The sequence below is a fragment of the Denticeps clupeoides genome, chromosome 3 (genome assembly GCF_900700375.1).
Source record: "Denticeps clupeoides chromosome 3, fDenClu1.1, whole genome shotgun sequence".
NCBI lineage: Eukaryota > Metazoa > Chordata > Actinopteri > Clupeiformes > Denticipitidae > Denticeps > Denticeps clupeoides.
In genome coordinates this window covers 1,593,744-1,616,552 of record NC_041709.1, presented here as the reverse complement: position 1 = coordinate 1,616,552, position 22,809 = coordinate 1,593,744, and the positions used below count along the sequence as shown (strand labels likewise).

Below are 22,809 nucleotides of genomic sequence, written 5' to 3'. Positions count from 1 at the left end.
GTGCCTCACCATTAAACCCCGGTTTTCGTGATGTCATGCAATTGCGTCCTTTCTTCTCGTCACCTCCTAGTCATCACGTTTGTTCACCAGCCTCGTCATGCCAGCATGGTTGTGACAATTTTATTATTATTTTGAGATACTGGATAGCCATTTTAATAAACATATTTAATTCTGTGTTATGAATACAGCATAAATGTCCTTGTTTTAACTACAATAATGTGATGACATTTTCTGTTCCTGTGCTGGTGGAGAGCAGTCTGCAGTGAACCTCCATGGTCTGTACACTAGGTGGCCACCATGCATCACACTTTCAGTTCCTATAGGACATTTTTTCACAGACTCCCAGGGTACATCTGCCCTGTTGACCTGCTCAGAACTCCCTACAATGCAGTGTTTATGTAATAATTATTCTATTTCACTTACTTCACATGTTCTCTTCTGACATTTGCCCCAGGATCTCTGTGTGTCTGTGCTGAGCCTGTTAATAATTAACTCATGTGGCTCAGAGGTCAAGTTAGTATGAATTTGTGTATAGATCTGATATGGGGTTTTGTCTTTGTCTCTAGTCCCTTCAGCCTCTCGATTGTGTTCTGTTGTGTGTTTTCTGCCTGTTTAAGTTTTTGCATATGGGAACTCAGCTCTGAAATAGCAGTGACCTCACAAGGGAATTGCAGATGACAGAACAAGGGCCATTGTACAACACACACACACATACACACACACACACACACACACACTGAAAGGCAGCCTTTACTGTGAACAGGGGGAATTCCTAAAAAGATCATGGGCAACAAAGCAAACATTGTCTCGCCCTGTGATTCCTGCAGCTCTCCATTCGCGGCCTTGTCACTCATGCCCCCTTCATCTGTTTTTTTTTTTGTTTTCTCTCACTGGTGGAAACACACACACACACACACACACACAAACCTGCCCACCAAGTCACAGTGCGAATGACGAAGGCTCAGGAATGCACCGTCCAGCTCTGTGCCCCGACCACACGGCCAAGCCAAGTCCAGTTCCAGATCGACAGTCCACATCGAGGGAAAGGTTTTCATCTGGGTGTTTGTCCCTGGAGACGTATGGGGTCAGGTATCAGCATGGACTCTAAAGGACGGCAGATTATCAGGGACCTGTGAGTACCGTCGGCCCAGGCGTTTTAGGTTTATCTGTGACGTCTGTGTTTTTAAGGACCCGATTGCTACACCAGCATTCCTGCTTTAATGGCCTCTACAGCATTCAATCAGATTTATGACAGGCTCAGAAGGCATTCTCTGTCATTTCCTAGCTCTACGAATAGAGATCATTTGGGGGTCCAGGCCACCTCTTAATCCAAATTGCCATGTCCAAGAGCAGCATGCTCGGGCTGCAGTTGATCCAAATAAAATGTAATGAGAGACTCTGTGTGCAGGTACTGGCTCACTTGTTTCTCATTAGCTGCTTCCACAAGGTAAGGGACTGATGTACAATCTCACGCCAGCAGCAGCTGCAGTCAGTGAGTCTCGCCCTTGTCCCGCAACCAACCTCACCTCTGATCAACCTCATATGATCCATGGTTCCACTACCTATTAATCACTGCTAATGCTGGGTACATATTGCTCAGGGTATGCTAATCAAGGCCAATTGCAGAACGAACGGAACACATTAGACCAGACAGGGGGACAACTTGGCAAGGTTTGGAAAGGGCCTCGTAGAAACATGCTCTAATGGTCAACAGAAGGAAATATGACCACAGCTTGGACCAAACCACTGTTGTTGTGTCCTAGTATACATGAATTAGACACTAAATAAAAAAAAACGAAATGGAATTATTTATTTAGGAAATTAATGAATTTAAGCACAAAAAAGTACATCCGTACAAAAAAGTTATTTTGAGGCCAACTCTAATGCATAGATTTTAAACAATAAATTATGTGGTGTTTGCTTATAACGTATTTTTCAACTTGTGTGGTCAGTAAACAGTGTAATAAGCCAGGAAAATGCAGAACAAAAACACAAAACTATGGAACAAAGAAACATCGAATCTCATCAAAATGAGCTGAAACAAATATATGTTATTGATATTAATTTTGATTTGCATCTTTAATGGTAGTCTCAAAGTACAAGTGAATTTATAAGTGAATATATGTTGAATTTACAGTATGTCTGATATAAGCAATATTATACCATCGTGTCCCTGAGCAAGACACTTAACCTTGAGTGTCTCGAGGGGGGCTGTCCCTGTAACTACAGATTGAAAGTCACTCTGGATAAGGGCGTCTGATAAATGCTCTAAATGTAAAATATAAATGTAATGCGAATAAACTTTGTACATCATATGGGCGGCTAATATTGATGACTCTCTAAACAGTAAAAAAAAATGAGTAAATTTTACACTTATTTTCAGATAAAATTTACTTTCAGATAAAAATTAGAGTAAAATTTACTCTACAGCCAGTTAATTCTACTCTATTTAGTGTCAAAAACACTAAAATGTTACTAATCCACACTGTGTAGCGTGTCTGCAGAGCTTTACAGCCTTTACTAGGTTAAAATAGGTTTACTCTGAAACAACACTGCATTTTTACTGTGTAGTGTCAACCAGAAAGCATTCAGCTTGGAGGTATCAGTAGAAGACATTCTGAACTGACGAGATAAAAGGAGTTTAGAGATTGCCGAAGTCGAGTGTGCGATACTGCAGCATGCACAACATTTTAACACCCTTGCTTTGGCTGAGACCTTGGCTGTGACCCCTGCTAGAAAACACAGAGGAAACAGGAGAGATTCATAGGAGCAAACCTTACATACCGCAGCATTCCTGCATACAAACTCACACATAAAGAAATAAACATCAAACTAGATGCATGAAATAGTACAAATTGCGAATGCTACAATATGCTAAATTTACCAAGATTTCAGGGTTATAAATCATAAGTCTGTATTACGTGCCTTTGTCCCTGACTCTATGTGAGCACTGTTATACCGAAGGTTAGTGGCTGAGTGCTGAGCTCTGATTGGACATGTGGAGTGACAGGCGACAGCTGGCTGTCCAGCCACCTGCAACCAGCTGCCGTTGGGTCCCCTGATGGACATTATGCTGCAGCCCTGAGCATTTAAAATCTCTGAATTACTATCCACATCTCAGCTTTAATATGATACTTCACACCATAGCAACAGCTATGACAAAATGTCATAGAAGCAAAGATTCTGAAAGATGAAAATATATAAAGAAGTTAAAGACTCAAATTAGACTGTGATTAGGAGTGGAAACTCAAGACAAGTGACACTTTCTAAATGCAAAAACATCATTTAAAATCACTATCCACAATGAAAGGTACCAAGGGAACTGAATAATTTAATAATTTGAATAAATTAATAATGAGCTACTAATCAATGTAGTATAGTGTCCACGCTTGGCTGGTATTTGCATTCAGATGCTTCCTATCTGAAAAATGTTAAGTATTTAAATCCTTAAGTGTGATGAGATAAACCCACTTACATTCATTGATAAAGCCATTCTGTTCTTTTTTCAGAAGATATGTAGACTGAGGCTGTGAAATAATATAAGTCATTTAGATATTAGATATTATAGTGAAGTATATTAAACCATGTACATCACCTAGTTTATTTGTTTATTATTATTGACTGAATATATATTACAGATATGTTAAATATATTCTCTGTAATGGTTGGCCTAGTGGAAACAAACCCGTAATCAGATGGTTGCTGGTTCGAATCCCTGAACCGGCAAGGTGCCACTGAGGTGCCACTGAGCAAAAGCACCGTCCCCATACACACTGCCCCCTGGTGCTGTGGTGTGTTTCACAATGACAATCACTTCACTTTGACTTTTCTGTAAAAAATATGTTTAAATAAATAAATAGGTTGCTATTATTATTCTAATTTTTTCTAATAAGTGTATCATGAATCTTGGAGCTTGACGAGGAAAAAATTTACATGGTTGCAAAAAATAGTACATGGATGCAACAAAAAGAAAAAACCCACCTTTGGATCGAGTGTAAAGAACAGCTATGAACCTCCAAGGCCACCCAACCCAGACACATTTTGACTGCTCTGCTGCATGGCTTTTGTGGTATGATGAAAAGCATATGAATAATGAATGTCGGTGTTTAATTATGCATAGTAAACAGGGACAGTGTTTGGGCTCCCGTGCGTTCTGTCGTATGCCATTCATTAGGCCATTATTTGTCTCATTCCGGCAGCGGCGTTGGTTCCAAGCCTTTGGTCTGACTGAAGTTTACAGGGCTGGGATCTCTGGGAATTAGAAACATTCCGCGCGTTGATCTGTAACATAAACCGGCGATGCGGAATTCCGGCTTGGTGTCACTCTGTTACAGGTTAAATCAGAACAAGGCGCCCGGCCACGATGACTGGCCGCTGTTAATTGCATGACAGACTCATTTTAAGGGATTAAGAAAGGGAGCCTCCATTAGCTCCGGGGTCACCGGCTCCTGATAGCACGTCTTCCTGATTCTACATCCCGGCACTGGGGGTCTCAAGGTGAGGACGCTGTCTTTGCCAATAAAAAGACACATAATGCTGCGATGACCCTCCCTCCCTCTCTCCCCACAGCCCTCCCTCTCCAGCAGGCAGATCTGAAGAGATGTGAGCCGCAAGCAAACCCGCTGCACTGGACTGTTCCTGCCGGCTGGAGGAGGAAGACGAGAGGAGAGGAGAGAAGAGGAGAGGAGAGGAGAGGGGGAGCTCTTTTCCTTTCCCGTGAGGCAGGAAGGCACGAGCGAGGGAGAAGAGGTATAGAAGGCTGCCATCACCAGGCACACCTCCGCGGAGACCACCCTGCCGACAGTACAGTGAGTGCTACTCATTTTCTCTCCATCTCTCCCCCTGATGGCAGGGTTACCATGGCGACCGCTGCAAGGGATGGCAAAAGCTGCCGTCTCCGTCAGGGGGCTTGAGCCGCAGGCGCACGTGTGAACGTGTGGGTGTGGCCGGCTAGTTTTTTCCAGGCTAGTTGCGGATGTCAGAGCTGGGGCGGGTGATGCAGCAGCGGCGGTGGTGGGTTCTGGGAGCGTGCTGCATGCACGGCTGCTGACAGGCTGTCCACTGATTCGGCAGAATGTGGAGCCATTGTCTGTCCGCGTGTCTCTGGAGCTGGGAGGCCTGTGCTGTCTCTTTCAGACAGACATCGCATGCAGAGACGCGGTCCTTTATATCAACAAATAGCTTCACACTTAAGCATGATGGTGTGGGGTCTTACTTTTAAAAGGTGGCAGCATTTTAACATTAAAAGCGTCGGACTGATGTCACATCAGGCGTCACCCTTTCTGTGCCATCTGAGTCCCTTTTTCCAAACGGGTGTGGTCAGTCATAGATGCCATCTTTTAGAACTGGAGCCAACCCCTGGCAATGTGAGAGGAAGTGTTAAATGTTAGATGTTTCTAAAGTAAGAGTGAAGTGACTGTCATTGTGACACACTGCATCACAGCACACGGTGAAATGTGTCCTCTGCATTTAACCATCACCCTGAGTGAGCAGTGGGCAGCCATGACAGGCGCCCGGGGAGCAGTGTGTGGGGACGGTGCTTTGCTCAGGGGCACCTCGAACCGGCAACCTTCTGATTACGGGTCTGTTTCCTTACCCGCTAGGCCACCACTGACCTTAATGCAAGTAAAAGGGGAATTCCTAAAGCCTAAGCATGGTTCAAACTAAACTGTTAGATTTGAGCAGAATTCTGAGCCAAGTGCAGAAATGAAAGCTTCCTGAGACGCTTGAGGAGACTTTTTGAATGTGAGGAGAACCACAGAAAGCCAAAGGAAATGCACAACATCTGCTTCTCATCCTACTAACCATCCTTGGAGATGCACTAAAAATAGCCAGTGCTAAGCAACCTGAAGGAAAATTGTGTTTTCCATGATGTGCAATGTAGTTTTCCTTAATTCCATTCCATAAACTGGCATTATGGAACCAATATATGGATCATGAGGGGAAGATTTTGATGCAGTTAATCTGAATTTGTGGAATGTTCTGGATCTCTAATCACATTTGCTTGGAATGCAAAAGGCACGTGATGCTTGATTCAGGGATCTGCAACACACATGTCACAAACACCTTATGGTTTGACAGCCCTCAAAGAGCATCAGAGGCATATGCAAGGCATGCTGGGACATCTGCAGCTGGAGTGCATTGGCACAACGATGTGTTTCAAACCACTGACCCCATTGCATTTCACACACTTACTTTGCGGCAGGTGGAAGTCAAGATTTCAAGGGATATGAGACAAGCTCTTTGGGGCCAGGAGGTGTCCTCAAGGTCTCTCCAAGGGCGGCAATGAGATTTACGGTTTCCTCTTTCAGATGTGCATCTGCTTACAGTCTCAGGGGGACGTCTGAGTCCAGACAGATGCTTTAAGGCAGAAAAACCAAGAAACATGATGGAAAATCAAGTACTAATAGTGAACTGAGGTACCCTGGTCTTATAATCCACTTTTATTGCTGGCATACGAGTGCTGAGTGGCCGTTGTTCACAATGGAATGATTATCCACTATTGTGTCCAGCGTGTGGTGCAAGTCGTTAAAACTCTCATTTCAGATCACTAGTCATACCTGGGCCTGAAACCGGTTTATTATCATGTGACCTCATTACAGCCACTGCTAACAGCACAAAGGGGAAAAATATCGATCCAAAGGCCAAGACTTTCAAGTGTGCTGCTGATTCAGGTAGAAAGTATGTCAGACATGAAAGTGCTAACCTCATAAGACCAGCTACAGCTAGTTAACAAAGAAGATAAATTTGATGGGACACTAGCCTGTCCGGAGTCTTGTGTAATGCTTTTAAACTCAATGCATATTTTTGCATAATTGCCATAGTAGAAATGCTGGGCGCACTCATGAAGCTCTGAGCTAATAATCCGAGACGACAAGAGTTAAATCTGGTGAAGTGCAAGTGTACAGCCAGTGTATGTTTACACCGGGTTTGCAGGCAGGCTTCTCGGCCAAGAGCGCTGACGACCTCCAGAGCAAATCCCAGCATAAACACAGAGCCCGAGCCCAGTGGCCTCGGTGGGACGAAGCCCAGATGTGCAGTGTTGTCTGCCTGTTAACGTCGCTTCACAGCTCGGCTGGGCTGTTCATCCTCACAGCGAGTCTCGTTCCTCGTACGCTGAACAGTGACCAGGGTCCTGGTGCCTTCTTAGCTACCATTTCATTAATGCACTCAGAAGCAAACCAAGAGGCAATACAGACATTGCCACCAAATATGAAAAAAAAAGTTTCTGTTCAGAGAATTCATTACAGAGTTGTCTATTTAAAAACGGCCAGTTGTCATACATTTGATGTGTGTGATTTGTGTGAACTTCTGTTTGGATAGTGTGGGCATTATTATGGGAGAATGAAAGCAGTAAATAGTGGTGATCACTACTAGCACTGTTATTTTTTTTGGGGGGGTTGGACTGTTCAGAACCGCTAGGCAGCAGTTAAGGAAGCGGCCCTGTAATCAGAAAAAAGTGGAAGTGATTGTCACACGTGATATACAGCAGCACAGCACACAGTGCACACAGTGAAATTTGTCCTCTGCATTTAACCCATCACCCTGAGTGAACAGTGGGCACCATGACAGGCGCCCGGGGAGCAGTGTGTGGGGACGGTGCTTTGCTCAATGGCACCTCAGTGGTACCTTGGCAGATCGGGATTCGAACCGGCAACCTTCTGATTACGGGGCCGCTTCCTTAACCACTAGGCCACCACTGGCCAAGGAAGGTTGTCGGTTCGAATCCCGATCTGCCAAGGTGCCACTGAGCAAAGCACCATCCCCTCACACTGCTCCCCGGGCGCCTGTCATGGCTGCCTACTGCTCACTCAGTGTGATGGGTTAAATACAGAGGACAAATTTCACCGTGTGCACCCTGTGCTGCTGTATATCACAATGACTTTCACTTCACTTGATGATCCAACATCCATTCTGGTCAAGCTTATAAGCTTCTGCTGTTCCATCACAAGTTCCTTTGGGTTCAAACAGACATAAACCCTTCACCCCGACTTCTCAAACCTCCATTAAATTATTTATGACCATTCGTGACTAATTTTCATGACGTCTCTGTCCAGTCAGCCACGGCCCATTCAACAAGACTGCAATGATGAACATTCAGTGTATGTGTGTGTGTGTGTGTGTTTGAGAGAGAGAGAGGACGGGGTGGGGGGTGTATTGCCTTACTTAGCAGTTTAGCACCAATGTTTTGGCTAAATGTGGGGAATTCCATTCCTCACAGTCAAAAATGCGAGCAGGACCTCACTAATGATCTGTTTGACTTTAAAGGGGCAATAATCCCACCCCACCCCACCCACACTCTCTCTCTCTCTCTCTCTCTCCCCTTCTTTTTTCTGCATGTTTATTTGCTCTCGGGTTCCCAGCTCACAGATCGGTGCACATCTGGAAGCCATTACACTCAGGGATGAGGTCACTGTGCGCCGCTAACAAAGTTGCTTTTGTCTGCCATGCCGTCTGATGACGCTGCGGCCCTCGATCTCCAGCAGAGACGCCGCTGATCCACTGGTCCCAGAAGCCGTCGCTTGGGGACAATAGACGTCTAAATGGTGTGGTGAGGGTTGGCTGGACACACTGGAGTGTGGCAGAGGTAGGGCTGCAACGTAAAAAAAAATAGGGACATCATAAGACGGGGCAGTTTCAAAGGCACAGACTGAAATTCATTCGAGATGACATCAAGGGTTAATATAAAAAAAATTATGATGATACCTGTAGAATGAATATAATTATTTTTAAGCAATTGTTACATGTTCAGTGCATGTGTAGATTTAGTGCTGGTCCATTAAGTCTCTTTTCTTCAGATACGCATTTAGAAATGCTCAGAGCGAATGCTAATGACACAAGAGCCGAGTGATTTAAGGGCAACCCTGGGGACCGGGGAGACCTCCCGAGCCAGGCGGAGCAGTCTGCAGTGCTGTGTGTCCAATGGCTTTTAGCCTATTTCCAGTTGTTACGTGCACAGCCAGGCATTTCCTCCATTCACCAACGCCGGGAACTGCTACAGTTTATGGCACACAGGCCAAGCAGACCTCAGGCACATTCATATCTGACACACCAAGTGAGGATTAGCGCCAAAATCTCTCTGTCCGGCTGACAAGACAGGGGGCTACAAACTCCAGTGTATTTTTCCGATTTTTCCGGTCACCCGAACCAAAGGTCAAGTGGGGACTGTGGGGGTTTGTGCCAGTCAGGGAGTCATGATCCAGTCTGTTGCTGCATTGGAGGCAGTGAACATACAAAAGACAATATTTAGATGTCCCAGGTTTTAGCATTCCTCCCAATGCGGTTCCTGGGCGCTCCGGCAAAATGGACTCGGCGCTCAATTATTCATGGCAACCATCACTTAGTGCCGTTGTAAGCAACGGGTGGTTGAGCTGAGCTGTCCGTCTCATTTGATCACAATAGATGGCAGTCATGCAAGGTCGTCTTCATGTTAGTTCATACAATTCATACAGGCACATAACATTGCAGGTTTTTCTTGTACCAGTTGTTAAGTTCCATACTGGCATTTCGATTGGCGCAAATTCCACCTTATTACATTTCATACATTGTTACTATATAATTTTGTTAGCTGATTCTAAAGCTGATTCTATTTTCTGGTCATTATTGTCACTAATAAACATAAAAGACTAGAATCACTCTCCTCCTCGTGAATTGTTGTTTGTAGGAGAACCATCAGGAATCACGTTGGCTGCACTTGTGTCACTTTGATATAAGCCCTAATGCATTGACTTACCCCAATAATAACCCTACTACCACCCCAATTACAAAGCACTTACAGCATAAGGCATTTGTCTAATTTGTCTAAATATGTAAGCCATTGTGGATGTAATAGAACAATCCATACTGGTTGAGTATTGCTTGCAAGTTGCATGTTACTCTATGGCACAGTGATGCTTTCAGCGCATTTCTTCTTGCTCCCCTGAGCTTTTCCACACACACCAGTCCAACCGGCAGCACAGCTTTTCTCCATATAAGGAGTTTCAGCATCCCTTCCAGAGGAGCCAGACTGAACGGGAGGCTTGGTGGGGGAAAGTGGGGCAACAGGACACCCCATTCAATCCGCACACACGCCCACACTAATGAACCTTGCTCCTGCTTCACTTGTAAAAGTGGCTGCAGACGGACCAGTTGCGGAAGGTGACGCAGAAAATTTTCCCTCTTTTCCTTCCAGGGCATGATGTCAGATGTGTGCCAGCAGTGTGGAAGCACGTATAAAGTAACACGCAACACTTCAGATTTACTTTTTTTAAGCAGCTGAATAGCATTACGGTTACAAATAATTCAACACTTTTTATGATTGTGATATTTATTGCGTTTTCACATCGGCCAAGGTATCAAAGTCTGTAAGAAACTCTACAAAGAGTGTCAAATGTGCCCAAGAAGTAATTCAATCAAAGGGTGTTTCAACAAAGTATCAGTTTAAGGGTGTGCATACTTATGCAACCTGCTTATTGTATGGTGTTCTGTACATATTGCCTTTCAACAGGTAATAAGTCACATTAAAGGGGAGCGAAAGGAAATTATGTTTCATATTTCATCAGAAAAGCATGCCATTTTAATCCACTGTAAATGAATATTACAGATGTTGTTTCCCAGGTAATAATTGTGTGCAGAAAAGATCAGATTCGGCTTCGCCGCGCCCTTCACGCGGCCAGTCGGGTCTCGTCGACAGGTCGACAACCTATAACCGTGTCAGCGATCCCCGTCCCAGCTGCTGTGAGCCCTGCACATACATGGTCATGAGGGAGGGAGAGGAGGGAGGAGAGAGAAGGAGAGAGATAGAGAGAGAGAGAGAGAGAGAGAGAGAGAGAGAGAGCGAGGCACATGGCCAGTGAATGAGAAGGACTGCCTTCAACTCACTCTCCCTCATACTGACTGGATTACAGCACAGGATCAGGGCTGAGTGTGTGTGTGTGTGTGTGTGTCTTCCTGCCATTCACCTACTGTTTTTGTGCTGTGCACACACACACACACACACTGGGATTGTTACTGCCACCTCTCCACTCTCCACTGAAGCTCTGCAACACTTGTGTGTGTGTTTCTTTTCATCCAGGATGGCTGAGGCTGAGCTTCATAAAGAGCGGCTCCAAGCCCTGGCGGTAAGTTCCCAGTTTACCTTCTTCTTCCATTCCTCTGCTTTCTACGTGTGGCGCATTAGAACTTCAGCTCGCAGGCAGCTGTGAAGCAGAGCGCTGCAGTTGTGAGCGCGGTCGAAGCCAGGGCTTCGCTGCCCTCACAAGTGGAGAGCGACAGATGGAAAAACCATTCTGGCCACCACTCACATCCCCGTAATTCCAACGTATATTTGACTCAAACGGAGGATCTGCCAGCCAGCATGTGCAGCAGGGAAAAAGTCACTTACAGCCACCTTCCCTCAATAAGCAGACGCCGAGGGTTGGCATCTGAGCGCGTTAATGACTTTAAGGTGCAGACGCCATGCTGAAGGTTAAGTGCGGAGTGGGAACAGCTCCCGTAATTGCATATGGAACTCCGCGGTGTTAATAATCAAAATTAAATACATAAACGTGACATAATGAAGTAAAAACATGAATATATAAAAGGATGATATATAACAGCACCATAAAACTTGGAAATAACACATTTTGATTTACAGCTAATTATTGTGAAACATATTGCTTTCAGATATATACACAAACACACACACATATGTGTGTCTTTCATAATTTTATATGTGTGTATTTCATAATGCAACTATTATATTTCACAACAATGATCTGTATATCAAAATGTGTTCAATTATTTCACAATTTTATGTTGCTATTATATAGCATTCTCTTACTTTGATTCAGAACACTTTGGAGTTCCACAAATGCACACCTGTGTAGACGGGGAAGCATAAATAATTAAAGTTGGGTTGCCAGAGGCAGAAGATTAGTCTCCTAAATGAACTGAGGGTTTGGGAATTGGGAAGCACCCATCGAGGCATTTCGAAAATCAAATGCACTGAACAGGAAATGACATCACGCAGCGGTTAAAATATGTGCTGCTGGACAGCTCAGTCCAAAAATACCCAAGCATTTTTTTTAATGTCCTGTACATTTTATCTAAACATTCAAAAGCGGTTGCACCCATGAACTGTACTAAGCAATTAATAATTCTCTTATTAAGATTTGACATCAGAGATGACAAAAATAGTGTTTCTGTTCATATTGTTTAAATGAGTTCAAAGTTGCAATTTCACCACTTTCTTTCTAACAAGAGTGAGAAAAGGAATTGGCTGCAGTTGACCCAGTTTTATCTAGTTGATTTCTCTCATATAAACCATGAATTTCATAGTTTTTTTTTCATTAGTCCACGTCTTTGAGCTTTGGTTGTCAGTTGATTTATTACTAAAGTAAAAGTTATGGATTTTGTCACTGTGACGTACAGCAGAGCACAGCACACGGTGCACACAACGAAATTCGTCCTCTGCATTTAACCCATCACCTTTCTGTGAGCAGTGGGCCGCCATGACAGGCGCCCGTGGAGTTAGCAAAGCTTACTGTTAGCTAATAATACGCTAGATTTGATGTAATTACGTAGGAGCAATTTATTATTTGCATTAATAAAAGGCACCGCTGTGTTGCTAGCGGGATGCTTATTCTTGAATTGCGGGCAGGTTTGTTTTCAATTTAGCAAAAAGGCTTGTTTTTTAATAAAGCATGAGACAGCCAATCAGCAGCAACGTTGGAAAGTGTGCAGACCTGTTGGCAGTGGCACCGGTGTTGGACCACAATACCCCTGCTCAGTAAGTCAGTGGAGGTTCTGCAGATGGAGGTTCTGTGGAAGTACCTGTGTTGACATGATGTCTGTTCACTACTTTTCCTGAAGCCACTCTGCCTCGATACGTAACGGTTTACTGAGGATTCCACACCAGTAGCGAGGTCTGCAATGTAATACGGCTGGACTCGGCGGGTCGTCGTTTCATAGCCCACTCGCCTGACAATTTTGCCATGAATTATTAAAAGATTTCCATGTATTTTAGGAGGCCCGAGCTGGCGATATTACGTTTCCAAGTGCAGAACAATGATATCATCACTCATCCATAGCCGTACAGTAGGTACAGTCCATTTCGCGGGGGCCAGCTGGCACTTGTTGACACGGGAAAATTGGGTGAGCGCATGAATACCGCTTAGGGTTCAGGGGGTGCACAGGATTCACAGGCCCCGGCTTCACGCTGCTGTCCCAGTCCAACATCTGTTTTATCCCAACCTTGTAGTTAATCTGGGCTCTGCTCCGTTCCCATGTTCTCCACTCAAGCTTGGCCTGTGGCCTCCTTGAAGTTGACCAACCTGTCCAGAAGCGGTTCTGCTTTTGGAATTGAGCAGGATGGAAAGCTGTATTTTGGAGGAATTTTTTGGGGCTTTTTTGGGGCTTCACTTTTTGGGGCTAATATAGACTGAAGTAGCGCTACATGTCTTCTAATTCTAAAGGCATTTGTGACGTTATTATTGTGACGTTAAAACATATGGTAATTCCAATGCTCAGATTGTGAAAAGTTTTATCCAAGGTGAAGAACTTCACAAAGGTTGTGTGCTGATGAAAGAAAGGGATGGTGGGAGAATGAGGCTCAGCACCCAGCCTCTGACCACAGCCAGGGTCCTGGCGCGAGCTCCCAAGCCTGCGGCTTCCGGGTGAAGGAAGCCACCTCTGCAGCGCTGATTAAAAGCGAGCTGGCGGGCTGCTAATTGTCGTAGGCCACGCCTGGCGGGGGAGTGAGCACGTGGGCCAGTTCCCGACACTGGGCCCCTTTCTGACTCGTTCGCGGCAGAAGGTCCCCAGCCGTCTCAGTTGCTGGTCCCCGGTCAGGCCCTGGTTTCCCTCTGTGGGGGTCAGGCCTGGCTGACCGTTACGGGATGGATGGCTAATTCTGGAAGCAGCTGCCTTAGGCACTCTGGCATAGCTGAATGAGGCGCGGCTGCATGGTAGTAACTCCATAACTTTGCCGGCCTTTGCCAGTCCTGTGACTGCTGACAGCTGTTTTTGTCAACTACATTTGTTATGATGTTAAAAATCATGCATAACCTGTTAATAAAGGCTCTGTGGTAGTAGCCTAGTGGGTAACACACTCGCCTGTGAACCAGAAGACCCAGGTTCAAACCCCACTTACTACCATCGTGTCCCTGAGCAAGACACTTAACCCTGAGTGTCTCCAGGGGGGGACTGTCCCTGTAACTACTGATTGTAAGTTGCTCTGGATAAGGGCGTCTGGTAAATGCTGTAATTGTAAATTAATGGTTATTTATTTCAATGGTGTGTTATATATTTATTTTAATAAATAAATCTTCTACAGGTCATTTGGTTCCATCACACTGAAGTTTCGCAAGATGCTCACAGGTCCCTCTGTCATTTGCTCAAAATATCCTGAATATCCTAGTGAATGAAAATTTAACACTATGCTTTAGCTCTGTTTGCCACTATTTACAGGGAGATTTAAGGGAGATTTTCACGGTCTGTGAAGGGACGATTCTTCAGATGTGGAACATGCATGGGAAAAGCATGGCATGCAAAGCCCCTAAACTGCACTCTTGGCATGACCAGAAATTTTTCACATAGGCAGGGTGTGGAGTCAGCACATGACCCCTCATAAGACTGCAACGGGTTGACTAGAGGGCTAAGTTGACTAAGTGAGCATCATGCAATGTTGCATATGTTTGCATTTTTATGGAGAAAATTGTTGTTTGGCGTCTCATTTATTGTGCAGAAGTAGTATTGGAATGCATATATCCAGTTAGCACTATGGACAAGCATTACTGGGACCTTTTTTGAAGGAATGTGCAGAATGCCGTCTCTGTTGATTCCCACCATACACAAACTGAAGCCCTGGAATAAAAAAACAAATTGCTCTCAGCTCATCTCGGTTTGATGCGTGAGCCTTTCCCTCTGGCTGCAGTGAGCGTTGGTATTTGCTGGGGCACTGCAGGCTTCCGAGTACAATTAATGCGGTCGAAATCCGGAGTCTGACCTTGACAGGACACTCTCTGCTTATTTCCTCGTAAGCCCCGCAGAGATGCTAGATACTTGCTGTTATTGTTCTTTCGTGGCTCCGAGGATTTGTTTGCGAAGAAGTTCTTCCCGATATAGAAGTGCTGAACAAGCTCTGTGCCGGGGCCCTCTAAAGAGGCGGCGTGTCTCACGCGCTTTTCTCTCCCAGCGAGTCTCCGGTACAGCCAGTCTTGTTCTTTCCTGCAATAAAACACCAAATTTGCAGCCTACATTAGTCAGGGTCGAAGAGCCAATGCAAAAATTTCCCACAATCACGGCAGCTTTATTACCATATAGCACAATGTGTCTAAAAATAGGGTTGAACTGATGGCAACTGGAAGACGTCGAGGGCAATATACCAATGAACCACTAGTTCCCATGATTTACTCACACGAACCAGTCCTGACATTTATTTTGGCTAAACAGCCTTAAGGGGCATAGCTCGGGTGTCGTGTTTACCGATGAAACCGTGTCCCAGACTGAATGGAACTATTTGCCGCATGCCGCCGATGGCTGGCAGATTTTCTGCCGGCATTGTTGCGATTAGCAGCAATCGCGCTGATTGGATGTGTGGTGGCGCGGTTTACCGTGACGCCATCTCCCGATGCCGCTTTCAGACCGTCCGTATCCTACCATTAGAATCCCTCCTGCACCACAACCGCCCTCAAGCCGCGGCCTGTTTACTTCTCAGCGCCGGATTTGCAGCGACTTAAAATATATCTTTTCCAATCCGAGCCCCTTTTGTAGAGCCTGGAACTCTTCAAATATACCAGAATTAATTTGAAGGCACAGTGAGTGTCAAATTTCCACAGGTTGATTTCTATTCATCTACCATGTGGTCATGTGTGTCAGATGTTAGAACAGCAGATCCTCTCTCTTTAACGTGACCATTTTAACGTGATGCGTCATAGCTTTGTCTAGTTTATGTAACTGCACGGTTTTGACAGCTCCCCGTAATTGTACCGGTATATAAAGCAGGAGGTCTGGGCCAGTGGTGTTGGTGGAGAAGCAGGAGAGCAGCTGATGTGTCTGTCATGAGCCTGGACCTGCGCATCCTCTGGAGCTTTGGCCAGCACTAAATAAACCCGTCCAAATATTTAGAACGGCAGCACTACCAAGCATGTCTTTGATACCCAGGCCATTACGAGAAACGTCACAGCAGCTCTTTTATTAGAGCACTAAACATCTTCTACATCTTTCATTAACAATTTATTAAATGTGTTTTTTTTTTTAGATGAGAAATGACTAGAACTCCCAGGCGCAGGTCTGGACCACGAAACAGTGAAAGTCACAGACAGGCACAGACAGTACAGATAAAGTGCACGTTTGGTGCTCCCGCTAATTTTGTCTGTGGGACAAGTGCCCGTGACTTTTCTTGATAAAAGGTCAGCACTGGCGTGGGGAATTGCCTTCCATGTTGTCCGTGATACTCAGAGAAGACACTAAATATTTAATGTATGTGTGTGTGTTTGTGTGTGTGTGTACTAAAGAGAACAACAGATTTATTTAAAATTTGGAAGAATGTTCCATCATTTGGGTGAGGCAATCAGAAGAGTCTTAGGCCAAAAGTGTCAAATGTGCTTGTAGCACCATAGCGGCAGATTGGTGGCAAATGCCAAGACGCCAGACTCCTACTAGGGAGTAGTAGTTACTGACGTGGTGGTGACCATATCATCAGAAATGTCAGCATAGTTGCCAGTGGGGGAGTGAAGAGGAGGAGTGAACAATGACAGGGCGCTGCGCTCCTCTCAATGAGCATTTTCATTACGCCAGCGTCCACCAGAAGGGTCTCGGCGCACAGCAACCAGCGGCGTAAACACACTCCTCATGTGTCGTGTAGTTTTAGCTGGCCCACTGTTAAAGAGGGGCGTGTGGGAGGCTGCAGTTACATGAGGTCAACGTCGCTGCCCATTTTGGAGCATCATGGTTGCTCTGGACCACATGATTGAAATGGCAGACTAGCTAGACGTAGTAATGTATAGATTTTTATACACATACTACAATGTAGATTTAGGGCAAAACCCAAACCCTGATTGGTTTGAATTCAGAATCAGAATGAGAATCAGTACAATGAAATTTTGTGCAGTCCCTGAGCCAGAGACATATACAGGGTGGGCCATTTATATGGAAAGGGAATGGTTGGTGACATTAAACACATTTTATAAGTGGTCAGAAACTTGTAAATAACTCATGAAAGAATAAATTTCTTGTGAAATTGCCAATAAATTTGATGTGTCACATGACCCTCTTCCTATTGAAAAAACAAAAGTTGGATCCAAGTGGCCGACTTCAAAATGGCCACTATGGTCACCACCCATCTTGAAAAGTTGACCCCTCACATATACTAATGTGCCACAAACAGGGCGTTAATATCACCAACCATTCCCATTTTATTTAGGGGTATCCATATAAATGGACCACCCTGTACTTAAATACTGTGTGCAAAAAAAGCTATAAATATAGACATATATTAATATGATAGAAAATATGATCCGAATAAAAAATTCAGTTTAAAGGGTGAGGTAGAAACCTTATTGCACATGGAAAAGAAATTGAGTTGTATCACGGCCGTTTGGCATGGCGAGGCAGGTGATCTGAGATGACAGCTAGACTTGACGATGAAGAAGGACGCATTCGCATGACGTCACGAAACCGGGGCTTAATCTGTGATGAACAGGACAGGGGAGACATCCGGTAGCAGGTGGACAGGTGACATGTAACAATGACCCAACGGTGACCAGACACGAATGGGCAGCTTCATACAATCAGACGCAGGTGAACACGATTAGGAAACATTACACAGGACCAACGTGAAACGTAACCCCTTCCAGACCGGATCATTACAAGTTGGAGGTAGAAAAATGGATTAAATGTCATTAAGTCTGTTGGCCCTTGTTTAAATGCTCCTGTATCTCCTGCCTGATGGCCGCAGTTGTCCATTGAAACTCTATATTACACAATTAGATTTTTTCAAGTTATTGTTTTTTCATTTTTTACAATTTAATCACACGATATCACGGGTCAAGATCCAGGCTTTTGTCACTTGTTCTTGAGTTTTGGGCAAAGTACTTCTGTACAGTATAGAGCGAACTGGTTAACATTTATTATTTATTATAGTGCCCATCTTCACCTTCTTGGACCCTGTAGCTCACCGATTGGTTTTCAATGCTGATGAAATCTGCACCCAACACAAGTAGTAAATAAATCGCCATATATTGATGCAATGTATGCTTATGGTTAAGTACAATCTTGACTGATGACATCACGTTGGCAAATGAGCTTGTTAGTCACGGGTCACGTGCCCCTGTTGGCGAAGAATGTGCGTTGTGTGCTGGAAGCGCTGTATTTAGCCGCTCACGCCGGCATGCACCGGCATACTTGTCATGAAACCGATATGCCATCGGTATTCCCAGCGGAACGCACAGGGTGTGGGGAAGGCCTGCCATTCCATGGGATGGTTTTTCAAGCGTGTGAAGACCGCGCTTGTCGGAGTAATTATAACCACCCAATCATAACAGAAACAGGCGTTTAAAAAGATTTCTTTGGGGATTTGTTGTCCCCACTGAGTCAAGAAGAAAAGCGTCCTGTAATTGTTCTCCAGTTTTATGTGTTATTGGGTGAGGTAGCATTGTCACTTTTTTAGTCTTTCGCTTCTAGAAAACTATTTTAAAGGCTTGAACAACAGTGTGTTACTCCCATACAATCCCATACAATGGGATGAAAAAAACACTTGATCACTGAAACACTGTAAAACCTGGAGCTGAAACCTGATGACTTAGAATCCTTACTGGCTGGCTGCACCCTAATTTTAGTGACAAAGTAGACAATTGTCTCCTATGTGCAGTCCAGCTGCAGTGTCCTCATCAAACGCGAAGCCACCACCCCAGGAGGTGTTCCTGCCAGTGGCTCTTGCCTCGGCTGCCCAGACTCTGCAGGGATATTTATTTTTCAGCTTTGATAAGAACAGGTCCGTGTTCCAGGGTCCCGGTGCGGCTTGTGATGTTATTATTGTTTAAATCTGTGATCAGTCATGATCAGCATGACATCTTCAATATTCCACAGTGGGTAGTGCAGTGAGAACACTTATTGTGTTGAGTTTATGTGTTTAGCAGCACCTTTTAGCCGCGACGTGGCCTCGTAAGATAGGCTGTGGCGTTAATGGCCAAGACGTAGACGTAGAGATGTTTTCCTTTGAGGAGTCAAAACACATGCAGGAAGGTTGACCTCGCCATGTGCTTTTGCCAAGGTGACAATTATCGCAGCAAGTTCACAACTGATGCTCGGTGCCGGCTGTGGAACTGTGGCTGGACCCTAACGTGATGTCAATGATCTGAAAAGGGCCCAGTGTCCATAGGACCATCAATTAGCTAATCCAGCCCACTGATGCTGAGCTTTGTCCTTCACCTCGTGCTGTCAGAGACGCTATTCTCACCTCAATACCTGGATAGTGGGGTTTAGATTCGATTGCTCCGGATGTGTGGTAGAACCTTAATAAAAACTCGGAAAATCATACTGTTTGAATGCTGAAAGTGTTCAGAAAGAGACCATTCTGCTGTGAAGAAAACCGCACGTTGTTTCTTCTATCCTGGGAATAAGGCTTGAAGAGGTTGCACCACTTTTTTAACGGCTGCTTCCTCTTTCTGCACATCTGGACTCCATAAGGCCACAAGTTTGCACAAGGGGGACATATATATATATATATAGCGTCTCAGACCGGAATGTGCTACGAATCGTGCCTGTGTCCAACATGTGCAGTCATGAGCTGAGATTGGTGCGGAACCTGTAAACCGCCCCCACACCAACATTTGTCTTTATTGGGCTGCCCCCAGAGTTAAGATTAGAAGACTGGACTGGGTTCGGTGCGCTGGGGTTCAGCTTCAAAGGCACAGAGCATATGAAATTAGTCTATTTCATTGCGGTATCCTCATAGATCTATAATTACTGAAGCCATTGTCTTTTTCAATGTGCAAGTAGTATTGTTCTTTTTTTCTCATCTTTAAATCAAATCACGATCTCTGTCACAACTTTGTTACTAGAATTTCTCCAGTATTTCTGAGTGAACGGCTCTTTAACTTCATGAACATATCACTTTGTACTTTGCACAATGAACCTCTGGAAATGGCGCGTATGTATTTTTTTTGCTTGGTGAGGTTATTGCTCACAGGTCAATAAACCAATTTTTTTTTAAAAAGTTACTCCAGCTTCAATGTCATCAAAGATACATTTGAACAGACGATTTCTGTATCATGGATGTTGTTTAAAGAGAGATTTGTGGGCTTCAGAAACATCGGTGAGTCCCATCCTGTTGGTTTAGACAGTAGTGACTGGCTCTTGTATCCATGGAGATCCCTCACAAATCAGACAAAACAACCTCCCTCCTGTTTGATGTGTAAAAATAGTGTGAATAAGGTACATTTTGTAGATATAATTAGAGGGTAGCACAAGGCTGGGTTGAGCACTGCTATCTTGCAACAAGGAGGCCTGGGCTCAATCCTCTTCAGAGCTTCTTCTTCACTATGTTAACATGGGTTTCCCCTGACTACTCGTTTCCTCCTTCAGTCCAGCTCAGGAGAACTGGTTGCTGAAGTGTGCTCCAGCCCCCATAACCCTGGAATGGAGATGCAATCATGTCCACCACGAAATTGAAGATATTGCTGTGAATGGAGGGTACAGTCACCATGCCCAGGATGAAACCCTGGTCTCCAGGGCCCAAAAACATGCCTTTCTTATGACAGTCAGAGCACATATTCCACCTTTAGCAGGCGCAACATATCTTACATTCATCTTCAGTGCTTCTAGAGGGAGGGGAGGAGGAAGAGTTTGAAGAGTACGCTGTTAGGAATTCATTTGATTCCAGACTGGGTTGTAATAACTCAGCTACGGAGGGGAGGGGGGGTCTTGCTGTTTCCAACATGGAGCCCGGGGATCTGGGAAATGTGTGGTTTACAGATTCTTTTTTGTGCTATCAAGAGTCACTCACTGGAGCAAAGCGAAGAAATCTGTGGGTTTTGATCCTCATGGTTTCCATTTAGGACTGGTCCCATCTGAACAACCCCGGGGGCGGATGGAATTGTGGGAAACAAACAGCGATATGGAAATCTGCGAGGCATTAAACACAGGATATCGCAACTTGTAAACTCGCCCCCCGAGAGGGAGCGTATGTGTTTGGATCTCCATAATGGCATGTTCAGAGGCATCTCTCGCGATCACCGCCGCCGAGTATTGTTACTCCGGCTGTAAACGCGTTACTTTCACATAAAGTTCTTTTTTCATTCAACCACATCTTGCTCGCCAGTCTGTGTCTTTCAACTTGAGTGCAGAAGTGCAGAAGTGTGTAGGCTGTAGCTATATGTCCATGTGAAGCTCAACCATCGACATGTGGTCGGTCTGTAATGCGTTCGGCTCACAACTGGGTTTTACCGCATGGCTGGAAAGAAACATCTCTTCTGTGTCTTTTGTAGGAAAAAAGAAAACGACAAGCGGAAATCGAAGACAAAAGGCGGCAGCTGGACGACCTAGTGATGCAGCTCCAGCACCTCAGGGTAATCTTCCCGTATTCTGTTCTATTCTACATTTCCTCCGAATGACATGTGCAAGCAAGATCTACACATTCTAAATTCATTCAGTGGGGGAGGCTGTGGCGCGCCTCCATATTTCATGGCCATTGACTGCAGTGTGGAAGGGAGAGTGGACCCACTTGTTCCATTTGGAATGAAGACGCTCTCCAAAACCTCAAAAAACGAGGAATGTAATTAAATACAACATTTTAATAATGAATAATATTTTCATAAATATCAAATCCAATGTTTGCTGAGTAAATAGAATATTATGAACATTATGAACTGGCCTGTCCATCTAAAACCCAATCTAGTACGGAATCTCAATCTGAAGGGTGGTAGTAGCCTAGTGGGTAACACACTCGCCTATGAACCAGAAGACCCAGGTTCGAATCCCACTTACTACCATTGTGTCCCTGAGCAAGACACTTAACCCTGAGTTGCTCCAGGGGGGGACTGTCCCTGTAAATACTGATTGTAAGTCGCTCTGGATAAGGGCGTCTGATAAATGCTGTAAATGTAAATGAATAGAGCCCAGATCGGTGTGGGAGAGAAACATGATAGTAAATGTCTGAATCTCTGCCTGGGTCTGTTATCAGACAGACAGGACTTGCCTCATTTGCAGAAAATAACCCAGATGTTAAATTGCCCGGTATTTTATGCCAATTACACTTCACAACAGCAAATTTAGTCAAATTTAAAGTTGAAAGACTTTTTGTTTCATGGCCCTCTGGAGGAAGGCCCTCTCTTTTGAGAAATTTGTGCTCACTGCCAGAGGCTGAGGCGATTTGATAAAGCGGCGGCCTCTGGGACTCTCGGGGAAGAAAGGCGGCATCGGCACACTGGGCCGAGACTGAGAGCAAACAGTGGAGGTTTACTGAGAAGACAGCGCTGGAGAACTGGCCCGCAGCGCCGCTTTCTCCATGAATCACCTCCTAATACTTCAATAGGATGAATGCTGAGTCTGTAGAACTCTGCTGCAGCTCCTGGCTCTTATACACGTGTATAATTTACATTTAAAAGCTGCAGGGAGCCGGCAAGGAGCTGCTCTAATGGAACGAGGAGGCTGACCAGGAAGTGGACTGTTTGTTTAGCAGTGGGTGTGTGTAAGGAGTCTGAGGGTAGTTCTCATAGGAAAGTTCAGTAAAGGATACGTTATTTATAAGGGTCAGTGCAAATTTATGCTCTGACTTTATCAGGCCAAACTCCTGTTTTGAAATGCAGATGTTAAATATACTGTAGAAAAGCAGAACGTTTTGTTTTTTTT

General features: G+C 44.8%; 1 protein-coding gene across 5 annotated transcripts in view; it reads left to right on the top strand.

Moving 5' to 3' along the window:
* The first annotated feature begins 974 nt into the window (after positions 1–974).
* Positions 975–22,809, top strand: part of palm2akap2 (PALM2 and AKAP2 fusion) — a 66,928-nt gene continuing 45,093 nt past the window's right edge. Inside the window, exons 1-5 of one of the 5 annotated variants that reach the window (XM_028971046.1) lie at positions 975–1,132; positions 4,335–4,497; positions 4,570–4,808; positions 11,054–11,099; positions 21,447–21,527. In XM_028971046.1, the coding sequence (XP_028826879.1) occupies positions 11,055–11,099; positions 21,447–21,527 (126 nt within the window). In that variant the 5' untranslated portion in view covers positions 975–1,132; positions 4,335–4,497; positions 4,570–4,808; position 11,054. Of the gene's footprint in view, positions 1,133–4,334; positions 4,498–4,569; positions 4,809–8,388; positions 8,588–10,824; positions 11,100–21,446; positions 21,528–22,809 lie in introns of those variants that run through there. The other 4 variants (XM_028971045.1, XM_028971047.1, XM_028971043.1 and 1 more) reach the window with 4 other exon arrangements.